Consider the following 25,147-nt stretch of genomic DNA (forward strand, 5'->3'; position numbering starts at 1 on the left):
CCATTCATTCGTCGATGGACACTTAGGTTGCTTCCATGTCCTGGCTCTTGTAAACAGAGCTGCAGTGAACATTGTACACCACTACTTCTTTATCCATTCATCTATTGATGGACACTTAGCTTGCTTTCATATCTTGGCAATTGTAAATAATGCTGTGAACATTGGGGTTCATGTATCTTTTTGAATTAATGTTTTGTTTTCTTTGGATATATACTTAGGGGTGTAATTGCTGGATCATATGATAATTCTATTTTTAGTTTTTTGAGGAACCTCCACACAGTTTTATGTAGTGGCTGAACCAATTTACATTCCCACCAACAGTGTACAAGGGTTCCCTTTTCTCTACATCCTCACTAACATTTGTTATTTGTGGTCTTTTTGATGATAGCCATTCTGACAGTAGTGGGGTGATATCTCGTTGTGGTTTTGATTTGTGTTTCTCTGATGTTGAGTGATGTTGAGCGTCTTTTCATGTACCTGTTGGCCATCTGCGTTTCCTCTTTGGAAAAATGTCTCTTCAGGTCTTCTGCCCATTTTTTAATTGAGGTGTTTGCTTTTTTGTTGTTGAGTTGCATGAGCTGCTTTTATATTTTGGATATTAACCCCTTATTGGTCATATCATTTGCAAAAAGAAATAAACTTGATTTGTACGACATGAGTGAATCGCAGACGAATTATGCTGAGTGAAAAACGTCAAACGTAAAAGAGCATTCCATTTGTATAAAGTTACAGAATATGCAAACTAATTTGTGATGACAGAGAACAGATTCAGTGTTTACCTGGGAATGGACTGGGTGGAGGGATGATGGATTACAAAGGGACTTACCAGGAAACTTTTGGGGCTGATGGAAATGTTCACTGCCTTGATTGTGGTGATGATTTCATAGATGTATACAGATGTCAAGACTCATAAGTTGTATGCTTGAACATGTACCATATATTATACATTTAAAAATTATACTTCAATAAAGCTGTTAAAACATACTTATTGCACACCTACTCTGTTCCTGGGACTGTTTGGCCGCTGGTGACACAAGGGTAAGCAAAAACAGACACAGTACAGTATGCCCTCAAGGAGCTTAGAGCCTAATGAGGAAAGAGACATTATTTGAATCATCACTTACAGCAACAGCAAATCTTACCTGTGATCAGTGCTGTGAAGGAAGGAGGGGTACATGGTGCTATATGAACATGTCTGGGGGTGTTTGACCCAGCCCAGAAATGTTTCCCTGAGAAGTGACCATTGAACCAAGGTCATAGAAATCCAGAGTTGGAAGGAGACCTCAAGGTAATCTTGTTTCAACTCTTATCAAACCTATAAATTAAACCTATTTAAGCCAATATCAACAAGAATTTAACCTAGCATGGGTTGATGCTGTACCATCATCTATTAGTACTCAAGACATTGGGCTCTGAGTATTAAACATGGCTTACAGATTTTATTTGCATGAGGCTGTGGTCTGAGAAGGTTTATGACCAACCTTCCACCTCCTGTGGTCCTGAACACTCAGGTTTGAGAAGATGAAATGATCGCTTCTGTTTATGTGGCACGTTTGTCCTGGAGAGGAGCATGGCCTGAGTTCTGGCCTCATCTTGATAGTCTGTGTGTTCCCAACAGGGAGAAGATGAATCAGTCACCCTCAAATCCTGCACACGGCGGAAAACAGACTCTATTGAGAAGCGGTTTTGCTTTGACGTGGAAGCAGTAGACAGGTGAGTAGTTGTCACACTTTTTCTCAGGAACAAACATTGCCAAATTTGGATTTCTTTTCCATTCGTTCAAAATTTTCTGTTTTTTTCCCCCCTCTTTCCCTTCTCCATATAGACCTCAGGCCAGTTACTGATTTGCAAGAATCAGTATAGCCTCCCCATCCTATAGATTCAGCCCTGAACCCCTGATCGGTTGGTTTAATTTTAATGTCAGGGATTCCCTTCTTGGGAATGTGTATTATGTCTCAGGAGGATGAATATATGTTTAAAGAAAACTGTTTAGCATGACTGTTTCAGCTCTTTGAGATTTTTTACTTAAAAATTTTTATGTAATGATTCAAAAGGAGTTAGGTAAAGGGAAAAGTGGAAGAAGTTCTATCAATTAAAGAAAAAGCTTTTATGAGAGAGTAGCATTGACATGTATACACTACCAAATATAAAATAGATAGCTAGTGGGAAGCAGCCGCATAGCACAGGGAGATCAGCTCGGTGCTTTGTGACCACCTAGAGGGGTGGGATGGGGAGGGTGGGAGGGAGACGCAAGAGGGAGGGGATATGGGGATATATGTATACATGTAGCTGATTCACTTTGTTATACAGCAGAAACTAACACAACATTGTAAAGCAATTATACTCCAGTAAAGATGTTAAAAAAAAATTTTTTTTTTTAGTTACAGTATTTCGCCTACCACTGTGTGCGTGCATCCAGGAAAGAAAGCAAACCGCTTTCGATATCAGTCTTAGGAGAGGGAGCTCTGTGTTGCGTTCCTCAAGATTTACAGTCTCATTAAGTTGTACCATTTCATGGTGTTAAGCTAGTTTGACAGCATTCCAGTTCTTTGAGACACTTTACTTGGCAACAGGTTAATTCTTTGAATGAAAGCCATGAGTTAAGCTTATTTGAGCTGTGTATTCAAGATCAGCAGTGCTAGCACAAAGATCCTTAAGTCTCATCATGATTGTTCTATAATGCTGTTAATTTATCCCTTTTATTTTTTACTTGTTTTAAAAAAGCTACACCACTTAGTCAAGCCAGTATCTACCCTGTCTGGGACGTTTACCTGTGGCCACTTTACGGCAGCTCTAGAGGATCTGGAGCGCGAGTACCACCTGGCGTGGGCTGCTCCGTGTGCTGCCAGGTTTGAAATGCCTTCTTGAGGCACGGTGTGTCCCTGTGTTGTGGCCCCTGAGGCTGCTAGAGCACCCGTGGAGAGAGCATGCCTGTTTAGCCTAAATCAGACGTTCATGGAAACTAACCGTGTCTCATTAGCAGTCTAGTTATTACAGCTTTGGCTCTCAGGTCGGCCAACCCGGATCTCAATTTTGACTTTGCTGCTTAGTAGCCATGTGACTTCGGGCAAATCACTTCATCTTGCAGGGTCTTGATTTCATTCTCTGGAAAATGAAGATGGTTATAGTACCTGGTTCCTAGCATTGTCAGGATTCAAGAAGAGAAGGCGTATAAAACACTTGGCAGACTGGCAAATAATAAAAGCTCAACAGTTAGCCTTTATTATTTGTTAATTAGCATGTCCTGCATGTTTACCTGACTTGATATTTCAAGAGCTAGACTCTAAATGCAGAGAAATCAGTGTCATTTGTAAAGAAAAGAGAGTACCCCAATCGTTCACCACGTGTGGGTCGTGAGAGGGGAAGGGAGTGGAGAAGGGCTGTATGGTGGGGTAGGTGGAATTGGGGTAGCAAAGGGGGATTGCAAAAAGTGTGCCTCAGACTAAGATGATGCTTGACTTTAAACAGATCCTGAGTCAGGATGCCTTAAGCCCTTGTAGGCGTCTCCTCTATTCTAAGCATGGAATTTACTGGAGTTCATATTGTTGGAATCCATGAAAGATGGGTTAGCGGGTGTACTTGTGTGGAAATGGAGCCAGTTGTTTGATGCTGGTCAGCTGAATAGTTCCCAGAGCTGATCGCGTGTTTGCAGGACTTCCTGGGTGAGGGCAGTGCCCTGCATTGCAGCTCTTGTTAGATTTGGAAATGAGGTCAATGATTCTTTCTGAAGCTGAATTGTTTTCTTCTTCAGAAGTCTCCCAGAAGTTGCCGAGAGTTGCTTTTTAGGCAATTAAAACTCACCATGGTTCCTCCATCTCATTTCCACCCTTACCAACACTTCCTACCACCTTCCCCCTGTATTATGCCCAGAAAAGCTTTGCACGTCCCAATTATAAGCTGAGAGCAAATGTGTCACATTCAGCATACTGAGTGGGTTTGGGCAGTCGATTTCTTCTAGGTCATCATCTCTGGTTCCCTTGGCATGAAGTGGAGGGGCATGCAGTTGTGGTACAGAATGAGGCTGCTAAATCTCCTCTTAATAAGCAGGAGGGGAGTAGATAGCACTGTTGTATTATTTGTAGTTTTGATGTTCTGTGTATTGTGATGCTTTCTGCCTGGGGAGAGCCTTCCGCCTTTCGGGGCCGACCAGTTCTTAGAGTCAGCCGAGGGCTCAGCGTGGTGAGCGCCATTGATGTGTGGACTTCCGGTCCAGAGCCACAGCACCTCTACTGGCTCCAACAGCCCAGGAGGCAATATTCCTCTACCAGACACCTAGGGACCACTCCCACAGCCTATTAGCACCTGTGAAATTATTCAAACCAGCCACTCCTAAACGGTTTACCTATCCCTGCCTTGCCTTTGCTGCAGAAACTCTTAACAAAGGTCGTGGTCTAGGCTCTCCCCTCCGACCACTTCTGCCTCCTGGATGGTGTTGGTGCTTCGCCATGTGGCCCTGTGTGGTGTGCCAAGCGTCCTGTTTCTAACACCTGTGAATATAAGAAACTTGGTTTGCCTGAGCCCCTTCTGTATCTCCTTTTGTGGTCACACCTGACTGGCCATCACCCGAAATAACACAGAACATCAATGAAACCCCTTCTCTCCATTTTCTATATAGGTTGTCGTCTTTGGTCTCAAAGGTTAGGGTACTGTTGGCAGTATTTTCTTTAGTGTCTTTCTGCATTTCCCCCCCACATCCAGGAAGGGACTGAGGTGAGAGGGAAAAGGCATTTCCACACACTCAGGGGAGGCATTCCTGGGAACTCTGCCCGGAGTCCTGTTCTCTGGAAAACTCCTACACCTTGCTTTTTCACTAGCGTACTTTAGCAAGGAGGTGATGTGCTGCTAGCTGTCGTGCTGTCTTTTCAACCTTCCACAGACTTCTCAGCTTCTACCTGCTGAGCTGGGTAGACAGAGGGGCAAAATGCAAAGTTTAGCACCTAGGAAATGTGAAAGTAAAAGAGGGAATGGTTATATTTAATAGCATGACGTTTTAGACTGTTCCCAGAGTATGTTAACCTGTAGCATGGATAAGCATTATGTAGTATCTATTAGTGTTTTATTCTATCAAAATATTAATACATGCTGAAGTGTGGATTATTTGACTTAGAATATGTGATGATGTGTGGTTTTAAGGTCGAATACTTTTATCCTTCAGGCTCAGTGATGATGTTTCACGTTGCTCTGTAGCCTTCAGGAAGTGATGTTCTAGGAGGTCGGGGTTGCAAGCTGATGACATCAGTGTCTCTTACTGTGTGGTGAGAACCACTCACTCAGCATCCACAGGGGTGCTTGTTAGAACTATAGCTATAGGCCCCAGACCTATATAATCTGACTTTATGCAAGAGAGACCCTGAAATCCACTTTTTGAATAAGCTCTTCTGTTGTCCTCTATTCTTAGTCAGAATTGGTACATTAAACAGCAGGCATATCACAGTACAGTTTTCTCAGAGCACGTGAAAGCATTTTCCTTATTAGAAACATAACAAGCAACAGTAAAACAAAAATAAAAAACCCTCAGGTTTCTTTACTAAGGAGCTTAATTCTTAGCCTTGTGGAGGAGAATATAGCTAGTAGTAAAGGTGATCACCAGCCTCTGTTACAGGTTACCAGGAAAAAAGCAACAGCGATAACCACAGTAAAACCCACTTTTTTAGTTAACTATGGAGGTGGGGTGAGGGGACCAGCAGTGAGGGAGCACTTTCTGGAAGCTGAACACTGTTCATGTATTTCATGTAATTCACATGTAATCCTCACTACAGCCCAGGGTGGCTTGTGCTCCAAGTATCTCATGGTACTGAGGAGGAATCTACAGTTTAGAGGGTGAGTCTTACCCAAGTTTCAGGTGGGATTTGAACTGAGGATCATAGGACCTCATTGTAGGGCACTTTGCTGCCTCAAAACTCAGGGTTTTTAGAAACATTTCGAGTGATAAGCCCAGTGCTATCTGTACTTGGATTTCAGGGCCACCACTGACAGTCACCTTACTGACTGTGAAATCTGAGGAGGGCTTTCTCACTCTTATCATTGGCATTTGGTGCGTAAACTAATGGTGGGTGAACTAAAGCAGCACACTTGCTTCTGTTCCCATATTTCCTGCCCTGTACCCTTCAGAGAGCCCTTGCGTGACTAACGGTTTAAAGAGGCACTGCAGAGAGAGCACAGGCCAAGCACAGGGCACATGGTTCCATAAATGCTATGTATTTTTTGTACACCTCTTCTTTTACCTTTTATTCTTAAGATGACACTCATTTCTGTTTATCTCAGGAGACTAGCATAAGTAAGAAGTCAAAGCAATAGTGCCATTTATCAGTTGATTGTTTTCATTGTATCCCAGCGCGTTGCCGTCAATTTGTTAACCCTCAAATCCTGCTGGAAAGGGCTTAATCCCTGACATTTCCGTCCTCTAGGAAGAACTGTTGTGACTCTGACCCATGAATGAGCTAGAAATCAAATTAAGGGTTAATCCAGAGCTTAGGGATTTAGATTTATAGTTCTTGAACTTCTTGTGTCAAAGATCCTCTTTAATACCGTGGATACATTTCAGAACGTTACTTTTAATTCTTACATCTAAGTTCTCTTACAACTTTGACATCACAAAACTAGACCTGTACTCCCTTCTCTGTATCCTCCATCCTTCCATATTGACTTCCACATAATTATATAACTCTACGTAATTACATCTCATCTATCCCTTTTCTCTAGGGTCTGCCTTTTTTTTTTTTCCCTTTTCCACAGTACTAGTTTTGGGGGGAGGTTCAGACCTAAGAAGATGCTGAAGACCCCCGGACTTTTCTGAGCAAATGTTGCACAGGCTCATATTAGCTCTTCATGCCTTTGGCTTTCTTTGAAGAGAATTTCATTGTTTGCCACATTGAAAAGTGAAAGTCAGTAGAAATTCTTGCGACTTCAGTTCCAAACTGAAACATTGCTTAGCCTGAGGTATCATGTCCATCAAATCAATGTGATGCTTCTTTGAATTTCCCTTCTGGTTTTGTTTTTCAATTCATTTTCAGGACTCTAGCATTTAGAATATTACGTGGCTTTAAATGAACATGTGTGGGTTGTAGTAGTTGCTACAGCATTCTCCAAAGAAGAATATTTTCTTATTTTCCTAGAAGATATTTGTTGACTTGAGTCGTGTACCTCCCAAATTCATACGTGGAAATTCTAATCTTCACTCTCTGACAACGAAAATTATTTGGAGATAGGGTCTTTGCAGAGGTAGTTAAGTTAGAATGAGGTGATTAGTAGGGTGGGCCCTAATCCGGTATGACTAGTGTCCTTATAAAATGGGGTAATTTCGACACAGAGCCAGACAGGTACACAGGGAGAATGCCATGTGACCATGAAGGCAGAGATCAGGGTGATGTGTCTTCAAGCCAAAGAATGCCAGAGATTGCTAGCAGACCACCAGAAGCTAGGAGAAAGGGATGGAAAAGATTCTCCTTTCCATACTTCAAAAGGAACCCATCTGCTGACACCTTGTGCTCAAACTTCTAGATCGAGACTTGTGAGATAATACACTTCTGTTGTTTATGCCACTCAGTTTGTGGGTCTTTTTACAGCAGCCCTAGCAAACCAATACAGTATTGAATAGGAGGGCCTTTCTCACTGAAACAGCCATAAAAGGGGCCCCCGACAGCCTTTTAGATGGATGGCCCAACGCACACTCCTTTCACGTAAATTATCTTCCGTATTCTGGATACTCTTTACGGCAGCCTAAGCTTTCATTAGCTTTTTAAAAAGTCATCCTTTCTTATCCCTTAATAAAGAAGCATTCTTTGGTGCCTTTGTATCACCTTACCATAGAACCAAACATTTGAAAGTTTATATGTTATATTGGTTAATGGACTAAAGAATAGATTTATCATTTCTTCTTTAAAGTGTGTTAACTTTTTGAGGGAGCTTAGTGTAAAATTCCTGGGTAAAAATGGGACTTCATCTAAAAGCAGCTGTTAGGGGTAGTGGCATGTTATACTTGCCAATGTCTGTCTTCAGTCACTTTGAACCATTAACTCCACCGTGCAGTAACTTATGGAAATGAACGAGCAAATGTAGGGGAAATATTTGTTTAAGCTAAAGAATCATGGTGGTAGTCATCTCCCAGCATCTCTGCATTTGTTTATCTTTAAGAGATGTCTCACAGATGTATGTGACACATGTGTATTTTCTCCCAAATGTCTTCCAGGAGGGACCACTAAACCATATGGAAAGTAATAGAAACAAAAGGCTTCTTTTTGATGCACTGAATCAATGTAGTCTCTTGAGAGGTGGTGTTTATACTTGGGGAAAGGAAATAATTAGAATGCTTTATGTTTTCCAGGACTAGCTGACCCCAACAGAAGTCCATACATTTCAAGACGTTATGTAGGGTGTTGAGTGCCCCATTCCCACCCTTGGTACTCTCCAGAGGTGGGCAGCAAAGGACAACTTATTAGGATGACAGGGGTACTGGGTGCTAGTGGTGTCACGGGGACCAAGACAAGCACAGTCCTTGCCTTCATGGATCTTACTGTTGATTGTAGAATGGGCAGACACATACACATACATTCGTGCAACTGAACGTATAAGTACTAGTATGTTGAGTGTTCCAGCAAACTTGAAGGACCAGAATGCTGTAGGGAAGATGTAACACACAGAAGGACTTCACCCTTCTACTCTTACAGAGAATGATGGCATGACTAGAATGCCCTGAATTTTCATTCCCTCTCTCCTCCCCGCCCTTCCTCATTTATTAACCATAACTACATGCTGGAGACTCTACTGACCGTGGACATATAAAGTTTAATGAAGCATTATGAATCTAATGGACTTTCCTTCTTAAAAGTCATCTGATTTTTCTTGCAAACCAAATCCAAAGTCCTCCTTCTGTGAGCTTTCCACGAATAGGTAACGAGAGACAGCTTTCTTCTGAACCAGTCCCAGCCTGGTGTGTCATACCCACTGTCAACTCTATCCTCGCGTCCCACCGTGTACTGTGTATTTGTACAATGTACGAGCTTTTCTTTGTATTGGTTGGCTGCTTGTTTAATTAGGTATGTTTTATATAACTGTTCAATTCTAAATATCTGTCTCAGGTAATTTGCTCCCAGAGGCAGAATAACGTCATTTTATCCAGCTCTTAATCCGGTACTGTGTGCGTGTGGTTGTTCAATTTTGTTTTTTATGGTAATGCAATTTTTGAGTTAGATTATTTTGTTCTTTCCTTCGGGACTTTGGTGAAGTACTGTGTAAGAGACTACAGGAGCTGAATCATATTAGTTGATATTTAAACTAAAATTTGAGCGAGTACACACACAAACTGCATTTCTGTATAGGTAGGACAAAAACAAAACAAAACAAAACAGGAAAATGGGAGATTGGTAAGAATAGTGGCGGCTAGAAAGATTAATGGAAAATCTGAGTAATCTACCCCAACCCTCCAATGAGTCACCACTCTTATTTCAAGTCCATTTTTATAGAAGGCTGCATGGTGCTGGTAAAAGATCGAGGCAGCCCTAAGTTTGAATTTGAGATCTGCTTCTTTACTAGCTGTGTGAGTCTGGGCTGGTGGTTTAACCACATCTGTAAGGTGGGGCTAATCATACCTACCTTGCAGGATTATTTTGAAGGTGGAATGCTGTAATATTCTACCCTGATGGTAGTTCTCTGTCGGAAGAGGTTGTTCCTTTGAAATTTTTTGCTCTACCCTAAAACCCGGGACTTCCTTGTTCTTAATGGTGAGCCATAGCTTTGGAGGGTATTTCTTTGAGCCCGTTTATTTCATTTTGATGGCGTGCCTTTTTCCTATAGTGCCACGACTCTTCAAGTCATCTGTAAGCTGTGGGTGAATACAGGTGCTTTAAGTGTATATCCGCAAAGGGGCTGCCAGGGAAAGAATCTGTTTTCAAATTATATATGCGATTACCCGTTATTTATCTACATTTCCTATACAAGATAAAAGGTTTAAACCCCTCCTTCCAATTTATGGTGTCAAAAGGAAACTGTACTAATTTTAAGTTAAAGTAATACTCTTTTAGTTTGGTATGTGGTGTGTATGCATGTACTTGTTTGTGTGTCTTCGTGAGATTGTGTGAGTGAAGACTGTTTTCCAAAAAGAATCATCTTATGTAACAGACTTTGTTTCAGCGCTCAGCCTCTAGATGGCAGTTTTGTATATGTATTAGTAACTATTAGCTGGTCCTGTTGAAAATTAGCCGTCCTTTATACATTGACATTTAGTAGTCAGTGGTGCGTGCGTGTGTGTGTATGTGTGTGTTTCTGTGGAAGAAATCATCATGTGAGTATTACCTCTTAAAGGAATGGTATTCTAAGTGACTCATTCTTTCTCTAGAAATTCCTTCCTCCCACCCTTTTGTGATACATCATTTCATACCCAGTTTCCTGCAGAAGCAAGCATGCTCAGTTAATGTAACTTCTGTTTAAACATTACATTTAACCTTGCTTTCTGAGCTCAAGTGTCGGGCTCTTTGCTTCAGGGACAGCTTATTTGAGGATAATGAAAACAGATGAGTGATTGGGACAGTCCAGTGTGTATGCTGAGAACCAGCCAGTCCTGCTTTTCCCTCTTGGTGTGGCCTGTCTTTATCTTTTGCAACAGATGAATCCATTTTTCCTGGTTTCAAACTTCCCCTCCCCTCCCCTTCTCACCCCTTGTTTGAAATAATATTTGATTTTGCCTTCCTGCTGGTTGGTTAGAGTGCTGGTCTCAGTGCCATTGACATTTTGGAGAGGAAATGGCTTTTTCCTTCCTCAGAGGGTGTTCTCCTGCTCTGACTTCCATGATTTGGGTGGGTGGGCGGGGCGGGGGGATATTGTACTTTCTGAATTGCTCCTTGGCTGTTCTGTAAAATGAGCTAGCTAAGAAGTTCTTAGAATCTTTAGAATTCATGTACTTTTTAAATTACTGTTTTTTTTCCCTTTTAAAAAGTTAAATGAGAAAGTATTTGCTGATGGATTCTGGTTTAAGTAAGAGTGGGATGTGTTCGTTAATGGACTGTGGTGTGAAGTAAGGCAACCTTATTTATATTACTTCTGTTACTTATTTCTATTCTTATTACTGTTTCTATTCTTTAGCCTGCAGAGTGAAATTTGGAGTTTTACTGATTGAGTATACCAGTTTATTTGCCAGTTTCTAAATATAAAATGAGTTTATTTTTAAAAAATTGAAACGAAAATGTTGCTATCACATAAGTCCAAAGAAAGGAGATGGTTCAACCAGCAAACTCCACTTACCTGCATGTCTGATCATCATGAGATAGAATACTAACAAAGAAAAATTGATAAATGACCTAGAAGATTTCTTGAATTCGAGTATTTTTTAGTTTGTTATCAAAATAACAAGTGTTTGCATTTCCCCTGAGTGTTACTCATCCTGGCAGTTAATAATGCTTTCTCCTGGTGCTGGGCGTTGAAATCTGCTTACTCCTATTTCCTCGGTGCCCATGGCACGCACATCACTGGCACTCAATATGTTTCATTTAAGACCGTGTAACTTAATGTGCCAAAGATGTCTTTGTCTGGGCTTCCTGTTTCATGACTTCAGTCTCCTTTAAAATAAAAGTATAGGAAATTATCTGATGTGATTGGCAATATTACTCTTCAGACTATTATCATTGCTATGGTCCTAATTATTTTAGGACCTTTCCTCCCAGGACGTCACTGCTGTAGGTTATAATAGGTTATGGTTCATTCATTCATTAGGATCAGATCCTTTCTAAACAACTGATTAGAAGCCTGCTTCTGAAAACTTCTTAAGGGGTGTGTGTGTGTGTGTGTGTGTGTGTGAGAGAGAGAGAGTGTGTGTGTGTATGTGTGTTTGGGGTGGGGGGCGGGGGAGAGGAAGTCCCTTCCTCCCTCTCCCCTTTCCTTCCTCCAGAGAGAGAGAGAATGAAAGAGAGAAGTGCCTTCTTTCCCCTCCCTCCCTCCTTCCTCCTAAGGAACTGGTCACCCTGGATCCCCAGGGCACAGACTCTGCCTGCACCAGGGGGCAGTACAGTGTTGTGCTTAAAGTATGGGCCTTGCTGTAGAGTCAGGCCGACTGGGTTCAAGTTGAGGCTTTCTTGCTACCTAGCAGTGCAAGATTGTGCAAGTCATTTCTGAGTCTCAATTTTTAAAAGAAGTATAATGATAGTACTGCTTCATTGCAAGGAACACATGATAATGCAAGCGAAGTCCTTAGCCTGGTGCTTGGCCCATAATAAACACTCAGTAAACCTTAGCTGCAGTTGGTGGGCCACTGGTTTGCAACGTCTGGTTTCCCTCTCACGTTCTGTTTCTCTCACCTGTACCCCACCCAGGTTACCATGCCATATGTATTCTTCTCATGTGCAAGGATAGGTAATGCACAAGCATCGTCAATGGTTGATTATCTCAGAGCATGCATAGTTCTGCAGATTCATAAGTTTTTGTCTCCAGATAGTAGATGAATGTTGCCCTCCTGTGATGACACTGGGTCCACAGTATTGGAAAAAATGGGAAAGTATCCCAGGGTCCTCCTTCATTGATGAACTGGGAAGGCTTCTGCTAAGTTGGACTGTGAGATGCATCAAGAATACAGACATGCATCATTGTTGGTCCCGGTGCACAGGATGACGTTATAACATGTGTTGATGGCCTGGGGTGGAGCTCAGGTAGGGAGAGGCAGAGAAGGACGAACACAGACCCCAGAAATCGCAGGCTGGTGGTCCACAGACATGTTTGGTTTGGCTTGAGTTGTTTAAGGCAACATTTTAAAATGGGAAAAATCTGTAAATGTTGATCGTGACTTCCCATGTGCCAGCTGTTTATACGGCTGAATGGCAGATGCCTCCTTTGGGTGGGGTGTGTGCTCTTCACTTTGCTGCAGTCTCCACCATGCCCTGTTGTCCCCCATCATGATGACAGGGGACAGCTGCCACTTTGCCTTGCATTTGCACTGTTGTTTTTCTCATAGAGGGGAAACTCCCTTTGTTCCTATGACTCTATCAGAAAGCAAAAGTGCAGAAGAATAACAGGCTGCATGTTTTAAGGAAAATGAGACCAAGCCTATTTTCCTTGGGGCAGGGAAGAATCTTACCCAGTTTCACTCATTTTGCTTACTTGCCTGGTCACTATAGATGTCTGACTCTGTAATTTCATACACGCACGGAAGAGGTGTCATTCTCCAGGATTATTCTGCGTTGGCCATATCTTTGTGTAAATGAAGATATGCCATATGTTTGTGTAAATGAAGATCTACTGAAACCTTGCACATTTAAAATTGCCAAGGAACGGCTAGGGACCAGTTTTCCAAGTAGCACTTTAAAAGCAAAGGACCACTTCCTTGGGTGCTTGCGTATCTCTTTTCACCAGTGGATGGCAGTCCATTCTCCAGACCTTCATTGTTTCCCTCTGTCTTCCTATCTAAACATAGTGAGGTAGTTTTCATGTACAGGCTGTGAGTACATGTGTTTCTGTGGATGCCACAGTCCTTCTTTTACTCTGAACTTGACCCTTAAATGTGCCATAGTGTGGATAGAAGCTGGGGAATGAACTCTTGCCAGCAGAAGATTTATAGTCTTATGAATGAGTAAACCCAAGATCTTTGGAGGTCGATTTAGAAAGAACAGTACTGTTAGATTCTGAGTGTGTTTGTTTCAGCGGGGTGGAGCGAGTTAGTAATAGCATTTCCTGGTCCAGTAGGAAGTGGGTGAATTGCCAAGCCACTGAGATCACCACTGTTGACTCAGATTCAGGAATAAGATTAGAGTAGGGAGGTTGTCGAGTAAGCCTGGAATGAGGGCTGGTTGTGATTCTGCTTGCTCCTGGCTGATGAGAAGGCTGTGAGCTGACATCAGTAGTCCCAGGTTCCTGGATGTGCCGATAAACTATGTATTGCTTTATGAGGGCCCTTTGTGTTGGCCAGAGTTGGAAGGAGATAGGGCGGTGGGTAGCAGTTTGCCCTGTGATAGGTGAATAACTGTTTTCTGCATCGCCTATGTAGTGTGAGAGGTGAGGTGCTTAGAGAAAGTTGCAGATCCTTGTTCATGCTTCTCAAGCTGATCCAGATATAGCACTAACCAAGGACATATTCAGAGTGAACAGGAGGTGCTGTATTTGATGTAGAATTGTAGGATTGAGCCACAGGAAGGACTGTAAGTCATTTGTTCCTTCTCTCATCTGGTGGGTAGTGGGAGCACCCTGGCAGATTTTCTAGAATTTGCTGAAGGCTCCTTCTTTGTCCTTAGCAGTTATCGGACATTAATTCCAAAAGGGGGAAGTAGGCCACTGTGATGCTTTATTCAGGAGGAAAAAGGAAATGGCTGTGATGTCAGAACCTGTATGTCAGTCTTTGGCCTGGCTGCTTTCTGGTAGAGGTGTGATTTTTCAGTGCTGTGTGACAGTGTTTTGGGGGTGGGGTCATGCGTATCAGAGGCACCGTGGCTCATTTCTTTTCCTTTTTAGCCTGCTCTTCTCCCTCCATAATTTTGACTTACTGTCCATTCCTTCCACTGACCTGCCGCTCATTTGTCCCTGTGATAACAACTAATTTTTGGAGCATTTACTGTGTGTCTGACACTTTGAAATGCCTTACACATATTTCACTTAACCTTCACAACAACCCCATGAGGTAGGCATTCATTATCTACCTTTTAAAGAATAGCATAGAGTAGTTCAATTACTTGTCTGCTAGGGAGCACTTGAGTCAGGATAACTACTGAGTTTAGATGAGAAGTAGTATATCTTGGGTTTTTTAAAACTTTTTTTTTTTTTACTGAGGTGTAATCAGAGTGAAATGCATAAATCTTAAGTCTATGTCTTAATGACATTACACACACAGACGCACACACAGACACACACAGACACACACACCTGCGTGACCACCCAGGTCAAGTTGTAGAACATTTCTGTTACCCTAGAAGGTCTCCTTGGGCTGCTTCCCACTCACGGCCCCTACTCCTTCCCCAAGACAAAATCACTGTTCTGACTTCAGTCACCACAGGTGACTTTTGTGAGTATTTGAACATCATATAAATGGAATCACATCGTTGGTAGTCTTTTATGTCTGGCTTCTTTCCCTCATTATTATTTTGTTTGTTTGTTTGTTTTGTGGTACTCGGGCCTCTCACTGTTGTGGCCTCTCCCGTTGCGGAGCACAGGCTCCGGATGCGCAGGCTCAGCTGCCATGGCTCACGGGCCCAGCCGCTCCGCGGCATGTGGGATCTTTCCGGACCGGGGCACGAACCCGTGTCCCCTGCATCGGCAGGCGGACTCTCAACCACTGCGCCACCAGGGAAGCCCTCTTTCCCTCATTATTAAGTCTATGAGATTCATTCATGTTGTTGCAGTAGTTGGTTCTTTTTTGTTGTTGTTCCATTGTTTAAGTATACAACAGTTTATTCTTTTATGGATGGGTATTTGGCTTTTTGTTGTTGCAAAATTTGGCCATTATGAATAAAACTGAGTATTCTCGAATGTGTCTTTTGGTGGATGTATGCGCTCATTTCTCTAGGGGATACATCTAGAGGTAGAATTACTAGATCAGAAGGCAGGTGTCCATTTAGTTTTAGTAGATATTTCCAACGTGGTTTTATCACTGTACTCTCTCACTAGCAATGTATGAGAGTTCCAGCAACTCTGCATTCTTGCCAGTACTTGTTATTGGTGGTCTTTTGAATGCTCTCCATTCAGAAGGGTGTTTGTTTTATTTCATTGTGGTTTTAATTGCATTTTCCTGATGAGTCATCGTGTTCACCCTGTTTCTTATGCTTGTGACCACTGGTGTGTCCTCTTTTATGAAATGCCTATTCAAGTCTTTTATCCATTTTATTAATTGGGTCGCTCATTTTTTTCCTATTTATTTGTTGGCATTCTTTGCATATTCTGGATATTCATCTCATTGGAGATAAAAATCACAAACATCTTACTCTCTTAATAGTACCTTTTGATGACTGGAAGTTCTTTATTTTGGTGAAGTCCAATTTATCCTTATTTTTTGTGATTAGTGCTTTTTGTGTTCTTTTACAAAACTCATTGCCTTTCCATCTCTTGGGTATTTAGAGGCAGAAAAAAATGTGGAGAACGACTGCTGTAGAAAGTAAGCCACAGTCACACTGGCCATTATTGGATTCCTGTTTTTGGATTGGCTGTTTGCCTACAGTGGTGTTCTGAGCCCTCATATTTAGGAAGCACTTTAGGTTTCACAGAGCTCTTTATCATTCGCCCTCATTTGATCCCAGGCAGGAGCTCACTAAAGGCCTTGCAGGAGCGTACTAAAGGCCTTGCAGGAGCGTCTAGTCCCTTTTGATGGCAAGGGACGTGGGTGGTCAACACGAGCTCTCTGGGGGCCACAGTATCTCCAACGTTTCCCGTGGCTTTGTGCTTGAGGGCAAAGCATTAGACTGCTTGGTTCAGATCCTGGCTCTGTAACTGTGGACAAGGTACTTAACCTATTTGAGCCTTGATCTTCTCATCTGCTAAATGGGATAATGAGAGTATACCTCCCTCATGATGTAGCTGTGAAGATGAAATGAATTAATTAATAGATAATGCTTAGCACACTATCTGGCACACGGTGCTGGGTTATTATTATTGTAGTTCTTTTATTATATTGTTTGATAGGGTCACAATTTTGTTTTTAAATTGAAGTATAGTTGACTTAAAATATTAGTTTCAGGTGTACAACATAGTGACTTGATATTTTTATAGACTACACACCATACAAAGTTATTATGAAATATTGACTGTATTCCCTGTGCTGTACGTTACATCCCTATGACTTATTTTGTGGTTTGTACCTCTTAATCCCCTTCACCTATTTTGTCCCCCCTCTCACTCTTCTCGCCTCTGGTACCCACTAGTTTGTTCTCGATATCTGAGGGTCACAATTCTTTGCAGAGCTGGAAAGAGCTCTGGTCATTTACTCCATTTCTCTTTTATTGTGTCATATTTTCCTTTTCTCATTCCACACTCCCACCTCGTGAGTTCTGTCTCTTTCCCTCTCTTTTTCTTTCCACTTTTGTTATGAAAAGCCAGATGCATTTCAGAAATGAACTAAATTGATACCTGAATGAAAGCATACTGTCTTACAGGGACTGACATGGAACGTGTAGGGCCATTGAGAGTTTTGTTTGTTTTCTTTTGTTTTGAGGGATGGTGGTTAGTAGGGGCATAGGGATGGTAAATATGGAAAGGAAGTTAACTGCTTGATTCCAAAATAAAGTTGACACATTTACCTTGGTTCTAGGAATTACACACATAAGAGATTTATGTAATAGTGGTTTAAGGTATAACAAAGGAAAAGAAATTTGAAGCTGAGTGTTTTCTAGATGCCTAGAAAGGATAGTACATACAGATCTAGATGTACATACACCAGGCTAAGAGAAAGTTTTCTGAACCTGGGGTGATAGGATTAGAATCAAGTGTGTCAAATCTACTTTATTCAGCTCTCCACCACCCCCTCACACAATAAAAAAGGAGAACAAAACCACATGTGGAAAAGAATGTATATTTTGATATTTCTTCTCGAAATGAAAACAAATCCTGTTGACTTTCCTGGTTGCTAAGGCCAAGTGGCCCACCCTTCACAGCCTCTGAGTTTGTCTGAACTTCCTCTTTGTGGCTCTGGGTAGAAATTTCACACTGTGTGCCATGAAGCTGATGTGACATCTGCGAAGTTCCTGAGACCTTGGTCTGCTAGGCAGCTATTGTGGTCTCACTGTTTGCTGGTGAATACCTAGCAGGAAATGAACTGGAGACACATTGGCATGTAGAGAGTAGCTCTACCCCAGCGGGGAGAGGAGGGCGTCTTTGCTCTCCAGTGTGGGGGGAACAGGAAGGAAAAAGGGGGGCGTCTGGGTGGGCAGAGGGGCCTCAGACCTAACTGTGCCTCAGGATCCCCTGGGGAGATGGTTAAAATCCAAGTTCGCAGGCCCAGCCCCAAAGTTCAGGTTCAGTGAGGTGGGGCTGGGCTGGGCACCTCATATGCATGATTCTGAAGCCAGGGGTCCAGGCACAACAACACACAGAGGTCCAGGCCCAGGGACTAGAGTTCCACAGTGGACTGCAGCTTCGTAGACTTTTTATCTCAAAGCCGTTAAAGCTTTGTGTGTGGCTGGCTTTAAGGTGGAAAAGTAGAATCAGTCCTCCCAGCCCCCGGCCGTAGGGCTGTGGCTGCCAGCAGTCTGCAGATACCCAGTGGGTCAGGCACACTGGGTGTGCTGATAGTGGTGGGAAATGGGCCCTTGGGCCTGAGAATGAGAATTTCTGAGAAGAAGAGGGAGTGTCCTGGCTGGTTCAGGGAGTCACTGTGTCTTCTGAGTCACTGTGTCTGGGTGCCAGCATGCAGTGTGGCCTTCACGGGAGTGACTGCCCTCTCGGGAATCAGCGTCCATCCCATCACCTGCCTCTCATCCACCTGTTACCCCCCTCTCCCCCACTGCTCCTCCCTCTCTGCCCCCCCCCCCAACCTCGTTCACCACCTCACGCACTCACACCCGCACCCCAGTGCCCCTCATCCCCGGCCCATCTCTACTTAACATGTTCACATCTTTGAAAACTTTTTTTCTTCAGGGATGTTGAGGGATGATGACTGAAAAGAAACAAATATGATATTTAAAATACATTAAACATAAGTATTAATAGATCTAGCCTATTCATTGAAACTATGGAAATAAGCCAGGAACAGTGACTATAGGTGGGTTGAATAAACAGGCTTTGGTGCTTGTGGGCCCAGGCTTGTGCTGCGCAGGGCATCGCGGAGCTCGTTTCTGTGTGTGTGTGTGTGTGTGTGTGTGTGTGTGTGTGTGTGTGTGTGTACACTCTTCTGTGATGCTGAGCAGTGCTGCAGTCTTAATTCTTGCTCAGGGGACTTCGGCCTTCCTTTTAGGCTTTCTCAAACTTTAAAGATGAGGATTTGAGTCACTAATTCTTAACTTTTTGTGGGTTGCAGTTTGAATTGTTTGTCCAGAAAAATACATACACATTTGGTGGGGGAGGGTGGCTTATAGACTCTCTGGGACCCATCTGTGGACCCTAACTCAAGAACTCCTGCATTAATGAGCTAAGAGGGCTTGTAGCCCCTTCTACCAAGTTCATGTTTGTGGCACACACCTCTTCTTGTGTGACATGTGTAAGGGGTACGCAACAAACACCATTTGATATTGTGTGCATGCTTTCTGAAGGGTTTGTGCTCAATTTGAAAGAACAAGCAGATTTCAAGGAGAGAGTGAAAAGAGCTAATGCATGTGAAGACCTTAGCATCTGCCATGGTAAAGATTCACTTAAAAATGCTGTATACATTTAGTATAATCATAATTATAACACCCATTACCCCCATAAGGCTTTTTCATGTCAAAAGCAGTTTAGAATCATTGGACTAGATATTAAACCAGGATCCCTCCAGCGTGGATGTTCCCCCTCTTTTTATTGAGCCCAGTAATTCTCTTCACTTAAGAACGTGTTTATTGTACTCCTACTGGGAGTAAAGTACCCTAGTAAGCATTTTGGAGAAGAGGAATGAATATGATCTCAAACGCCGAAGGGAATCAGTTGACTCCTCTGTGTCCCTTACCTGTATGTAGAGTCCTGTCTTCTGTGTTTCCTCCCATCTCCCTGAGGGAGGTGGGCTTATTGAGAGGGATTTGGGGGTGATAGCTTTGCTTTCTGAGGCTGGAAGGTGGCTCTGAAGAGCTGAGGGGTGCTCTCTCTCTCTGTGCCGTCAACCCCAGCAGGCTCTCACTCGGTCACTTAGATGTCTCTTTAAGGCTCACCTTCATCAGGATCTCTCTACCTGTGGCGCTGAGTTCACATCTGTGTCCTCATTTCTCCGCAGGCCTGGAGTTATCACCATGCAGGCATTGTCTGAAGAGGACCGGAGGCTCTGGATGGAAGCCATGGATGGAAGGGAACCTGTAAGTAACAATTCAGGGAAGTAGAGCAAGAATAAAGGTCCCGAGTTGTTTGTTGTTTCCTTAGTGCAGTGATTTTTACCGTTGCTCTAAATAAAGCCTTGGGCTCTTGAGACCAATGTACCAGAGGGACTTTTTTTTTTTAATTCCTGGACTGATGTTTGTGGATATTGACACCGCTTCTGTGTAGATGCAACTCCTAAGCTTTGGCCTCTCAGTCTAAGGCATGGGTCCTGCACGACACCACACCAGAGACCCCCACCCCCCGCCCTTCACCGAGGCAATTGTAGCACCCTGAGGACTCTTAGAGGAAGCACAGTCCAGTCTGGCTTACTGAATACCTATCGATGCCTCCACAAAGTGCAGCGCAAAGCGTTACCTCAGATCCATTTTAACAGGTTTGATGATGATAAAAGTATATACAGATGGTGCAGAACCTTTACTCATTGCCCTCTGGTTCAGCCTCCCATTGCCGTAGTTGGCTCACATCCCATTATAAGCAGTGGGATTACCCGGGCCCACGAAAGGAGTTAAGCCTAGTAATGTGATCCATGCTCCCATTTCAGAGATGCTAGTCTTTGCTGGGTGATGTAATCTTGTGGTTTTTGTGCATCTTGTGACATGAGAAACGCACGGAAAAACCTTGGGGGAAGTCCCTAGAGTCACAGTAGTCATCTTAATTTGCGGCCAAGGATCTCAACCCCAGTATTCAGCATATCTCAAGGTTATAGAAGTTGTAAGAGTACGGTCTAACCACGTCCTATCAGTAAAAGATAAAAAGAACCCACATTGTCAGAGGGCTAGTAATTGGACCAATAATGGTCACTTATGAAGGCACTGTCAAAAGGGGGAAGTGTGTGCAAGGGACATGAGGCATGCATAGCCTCTATTGACTGTAGAACTCTGTGCATCAAGTGGGGTGTCCAGTATAGATGATTCCAGTTCATTTGTGTGTCTCTTTCTTAGCCTACCCTGGTTAGGTGATCTGTATCGATTCATGTCATTTTCTACTCAGGTATTTTGTATCCAAACATGGAACTCAATACAGGCAACTAAGCATAAGCAAATAACTAGTGTTTGTATAACATTTAATAATACAGAGCAAGATTTAAAGAACTATTTAAAGATTTAGGTGCAGTTTGCTAAACTCTAGTTAATTAAACATTATTTAATCTTAATTCTTCTGCTGGGCTAAAATACAGGATACCCCTGATTTTCCCCGAATACTTTGTTACTGATAACTTTTGATAGCTCTCTCAAAAGCAGATACACATTTCTACCTTCGGGGCTTTGTGGGCACAATAGCTGCTTGATGTCATAGGCCTTTGGAAGCAGTTTCCTAAGTAGTCCTTCATGTCTTTGCTGTTGTCAGCTTCCGTTAGTTGTGTGTAAGGCACAGATTTGGCACACGACTTCTCGTAACCCATTTACTCCTCTTAGTGCCTTACAAAGTAAGTGTTATGATTCCATTTCACGGATGAGGAAACCGAAACTTAGAAGAGGTTAAATAACTTGCCCCAAGTTACACAGATTGTAAGTGGCTATATTACTAGGGTACAGGCTATGTTGCTGTAACAGAGGGACTTGAAAGTGCAGTGGCTTAAATAAGATAGAGGTTTATTTCTGTCTCAGAGTTCAGAAGTGAGCAGTCTGTGCCTAACAGGGTCATTGTGCTGAGACAGGCTGGGGACCTGGGGCCCTTTGCTGCAGTGCTTGCACCTGGACACACCTCTCCTCGAGCAACAAAATACAAAGAAACTATAAGGGACTGAAAATAACTGGGTGCATGCGCAGTTAGAGCAAATTCTGGACAAAAGATAAAAAGAGGCCAAAAACCTTACAGCCACTTTTGAAGAACCCAGAGCAAAAGCAGGGGGTCGGGAGCAAAAGCCCGGTACTGTGCATGCCCCCTGCACACAACACCACCTAAGGGGTGGGCAAACCACCTAAGCTACCCCTCCAGCCTGACCCCTGGACACACCCCTACCCTCACCCCATATAAGGAGCAATCTCGACACCCCTCAGGGACTTGTTACTTGTTCTCACTCCCCCTCACCTGCTGCAGCAGTGGACCCAATAAAGCCTTGCCTGAATTTCTTGTCTGGCCTCTAGTCAATTTCTATTGATTGGGGAAGGCCAAGAACCCTGGTTGGTATCAGTGCCATCCTCAACCCATGGCTTTCCATGTTCCATTCATTTCCATTTTCCAGGCAGATAATGGAGATGAGAGCATCTGGGAACCAGAAGATGCAAACCTCACTTCTGTGGGCCCCCCAATAATTACATGGCCACATATATCTACCAAGGAGGATGGGAAAAGTAGGCTGAACATAGGCAGCCATGGGCCCAGCCAGTGCCCAGGGGATCTTATCACTTCAAGGAGGAAGAATAGAAACTGTGGGGTGGCTCACAGTTTCCACCACAGTGGCAAAGCTAGAATTAGAACCCATATCTAGCCCTAAATGTCTTTGGTTTTCATCTTTAATAGAGGTAAAATGTCAAATTGCCTTCTAAGAGTCCTCGCTCAGTACATTTTTACCGTACTTTCTCTGACTCTCTTGAATGTTTCTTCAACTCATAGGGGAGGAAATACCCAGGAAGAAAAATCCTGTCAGGGCATACTATTCTTCGTATGAGTGAAAAACCCACTTTTGTGTGTGTGTGTATGTGTGTGCGTGTGTGTGTGTGTGTGTGTGTGTGTTCCCTCCGATAAGCTGGAGTTCTAAAACTGCTCCACTCACTGCGTTTTAAGCCTCCCCACCTCCCTCTCCCACCACTTGATATTTGCTTTCTGTCTGCATATGCTTGGTTTTCTTACTAACCACCTTAGTTTTCCCGTAGATTAACATCTGGCCTCTGCAGATGGAAAGTGTGCTGTTGAGAGAGACATCTCCTTGCTCCAGAATGTGCACATTAAAACAAGTTTAAGCACAAATAATTGTTTTCTAAACATAATATAAATTTATTTCCTCTCAGCAACATAGAGTTTGCATTGAAAACCACACCTCCGTGTGCTTTTAAGTTTCCTAAAGACAGAGAAATAGAGAAATGTGATGACAGTATTATTGGCAGGAATATTAGGCCTGATTTTGTCTCCCATTGCTGAGAGCCTCTAGGGAGTGTTACCGGCGATATATACCCAGTAGACAATGAGCAGCTCCGGCTTTAATCACCATCTCCCTAATTAGTTAATGCTGTCCCCTTGGGAGTTTTGGCTTTGGTAAGGGAGCAGAAACCTCTTTCTCTAGCTGATCTTAGAGTATTTCCCTTACTTCAGGGAGATGTTAATGGCAGCACCTATCTTTTGTTTTTATACTTACAGCTCGGTTGTTCTGTGATTGATTATTAAGTGTTGGGTATTTTATTTCTTTTTTTTTTTTTTTTTTTTTTTTGGAACCGTTGGTAGTCTTGGTTTCCACCCTTTTTGTTCTTGCATTGTTCAATAACACCTCAGGATGGTTGGTTGGGAAAAAAACCCGTAAATGAACCCCAAATCAGTTGATTTTACAATGTTTTAGTTAATTGTTAAATAAATTACAGTTTTTAGCACCCAGTGACATTCTAGTCTAAAGAAAAGTCAAATGTCTTTCTATTATTGATGGATATGTAATGGAGGAAGAAATTAGAGTTGTGTTTCTATAATGAGCATTATGGTTTTGATCCATGTGATGAATTCGAATTCAAATGAAGGAAACCCAATTCAAATTTGTCTGAGAAAAAGCTGGAGTCATTGGCTTACATAACTGAAAAATATTGGGGTATAGTAGTTCTGGCCCATCTGAATCCAGGGGCTTCCATAATATTTGGAGTTGGTTTCTTCTTTTGTATTGGCTTCATTTCCAAGAGGTTCTTTCTATGTAGTGGTGATATGCTTCCTAACTGTTCCAGGCTTACATCTTATTATCAAGAACAGGAGCCAGGAAACTTTTTCTGTAATGGGCCAGATAGTAAGTAGTTTAAGCTTTGGGGGCTGCATAGACACTATGGCAGGTATTCAGCTTTGCTCTTGTAGCTCAAAAGCAACCATAGACAATATGTAAATGAATGAGTGTGGCTGCATTTCAATAAAACTTTATTTATAAAAACCGGTAGAAGGCCAAATTTCAGTCATGGCCTGATATCCCTGGTCTCTAAGTATAGTAGAAAGAGAGCTTTGCCTAATAATTACAAAGAAGTCCCATATTTGAATTTTAGTGGGCTAAATACTTGGACTAGAGGATGGGATAGGTGAATTGACCAGAGGTGACTCACCCGCCCACTGCACTAGAACTGTATAAACGGTGGAGGAAGGTTGGCTTCCCCTGAGGAGAAATCAAAGTATTGTTATGTGAGGAAGGGCAGTAGACATGAGGTAGACAAAAATGACACAGTTTCTCCCAACTCTGGTATCTATACTCCATTAAATTTTCAGTTCAGAGAGCTTGTTCTTTGATACTTGGCCAGGAGTGAAAACCACAAGTTTACCCTGAACATCATACTTCATGGTGAAAGACTAGATGCTTTCTCCCTAAGAATGGGAACCAGGCAAAGATGTCCACTCTTACCACTCTTATTCAGCATGGTACTTGAAGTCCTAGCTAGTGCAGTAGGGTAAGAAAAGAAAAAAGGCCTACAGATGTTGAAATGATTCTGCTGGATTTTCTTCACTTTCTACTAAATCTGGGTTGACAAGCTATAGAGTCACCATTCCAGCCACATAAGCTTTCATTTTAATATTCTGTGGGCACTGTCTCAGGCTTGAGAATAGACTTTCCATATTTAATGGGACACAGAACCTTAGTTCAAGCTGCATAAACACTGCAACCAGGAGAAATTTTAGAGACAGCAAATTTCCTTTCTCTTGGCTCCTTATAACTGAAGTTCTCTCCTTTTTTTTCTCTTTGTATATTGCTCATAGCATGTTCACTAAATTAAACAAGCAGATTAGAATCAGTACCAGTCTACCGTCATTACCAACATGTATACACCCAACCTGATGTATTTATTATTCTCTCTCCCCCATATGGAAAGATGACTCAGCATGTCATTGGGACTAATAGGGTAACCTGGAGTCTCAGAACCTGGACCACTCTAATCTTTAAACTGTGTTCCCACATATTCCCGTAGCTGTGATTAGTGGCGTGTGTCTGGAAGTGCTTCTCTCACCTCCTTATTTTAGAGGTATTAGTCTTCCTTCACACCCAAAGATTCTTTAGTAAAATTAAATATTTCTCCACTTTGAGCCAGTACTTGAATCTCTTTTGACATCCAGAAAGTTAGAAAGTTGGCAGATGCCAGAA

At 42.6% G+C, this 25,147-nt stretch overlaps 1 protein-coding gene across 3 annotated transcripts in view; it reads left to right on the forward strand.

Moving 5' to 3' along the window:
- ARHGAP26 (Rho GTPase activating protein 26) overlaps window positions 1–25,147 on the forward strand; it is a 485,399-nt gene that overhangs the window by 150,637 nt on the left and 309,615 nt on the right. For all 3 annotated transcript variants that reach the window (XM_065873120.1, XM_065873121.1, XM_065873122.1), the window contains exons 10-11: window positions 1,619–1,713; window positions 19,793–19,871. In XM_065873120.1, the coding sequence (XP_065729192.1) occupies window positions 1,619–1,713; window positions 19,793–19,871 (174 nt within the window). The remainder of the gene's footprint in view (window positions 1–1,618; window positions 1,714–19,792; window positions 19,872–25,147) is intronic.

Source organism: Phocoena phocoena, chromosome 3, assembly GCF_963924675.1.
Source record: "Phocoena phocoena chromosome 3, mPhoPho1.1, whole genome shotgun sequence".
Lineage (NCBI taxonomy): Eukaryota > Metazoa > Chordata > Mammalia > Artiodactyla > Phocoenidae > Phocoena > Phocoena phocoena.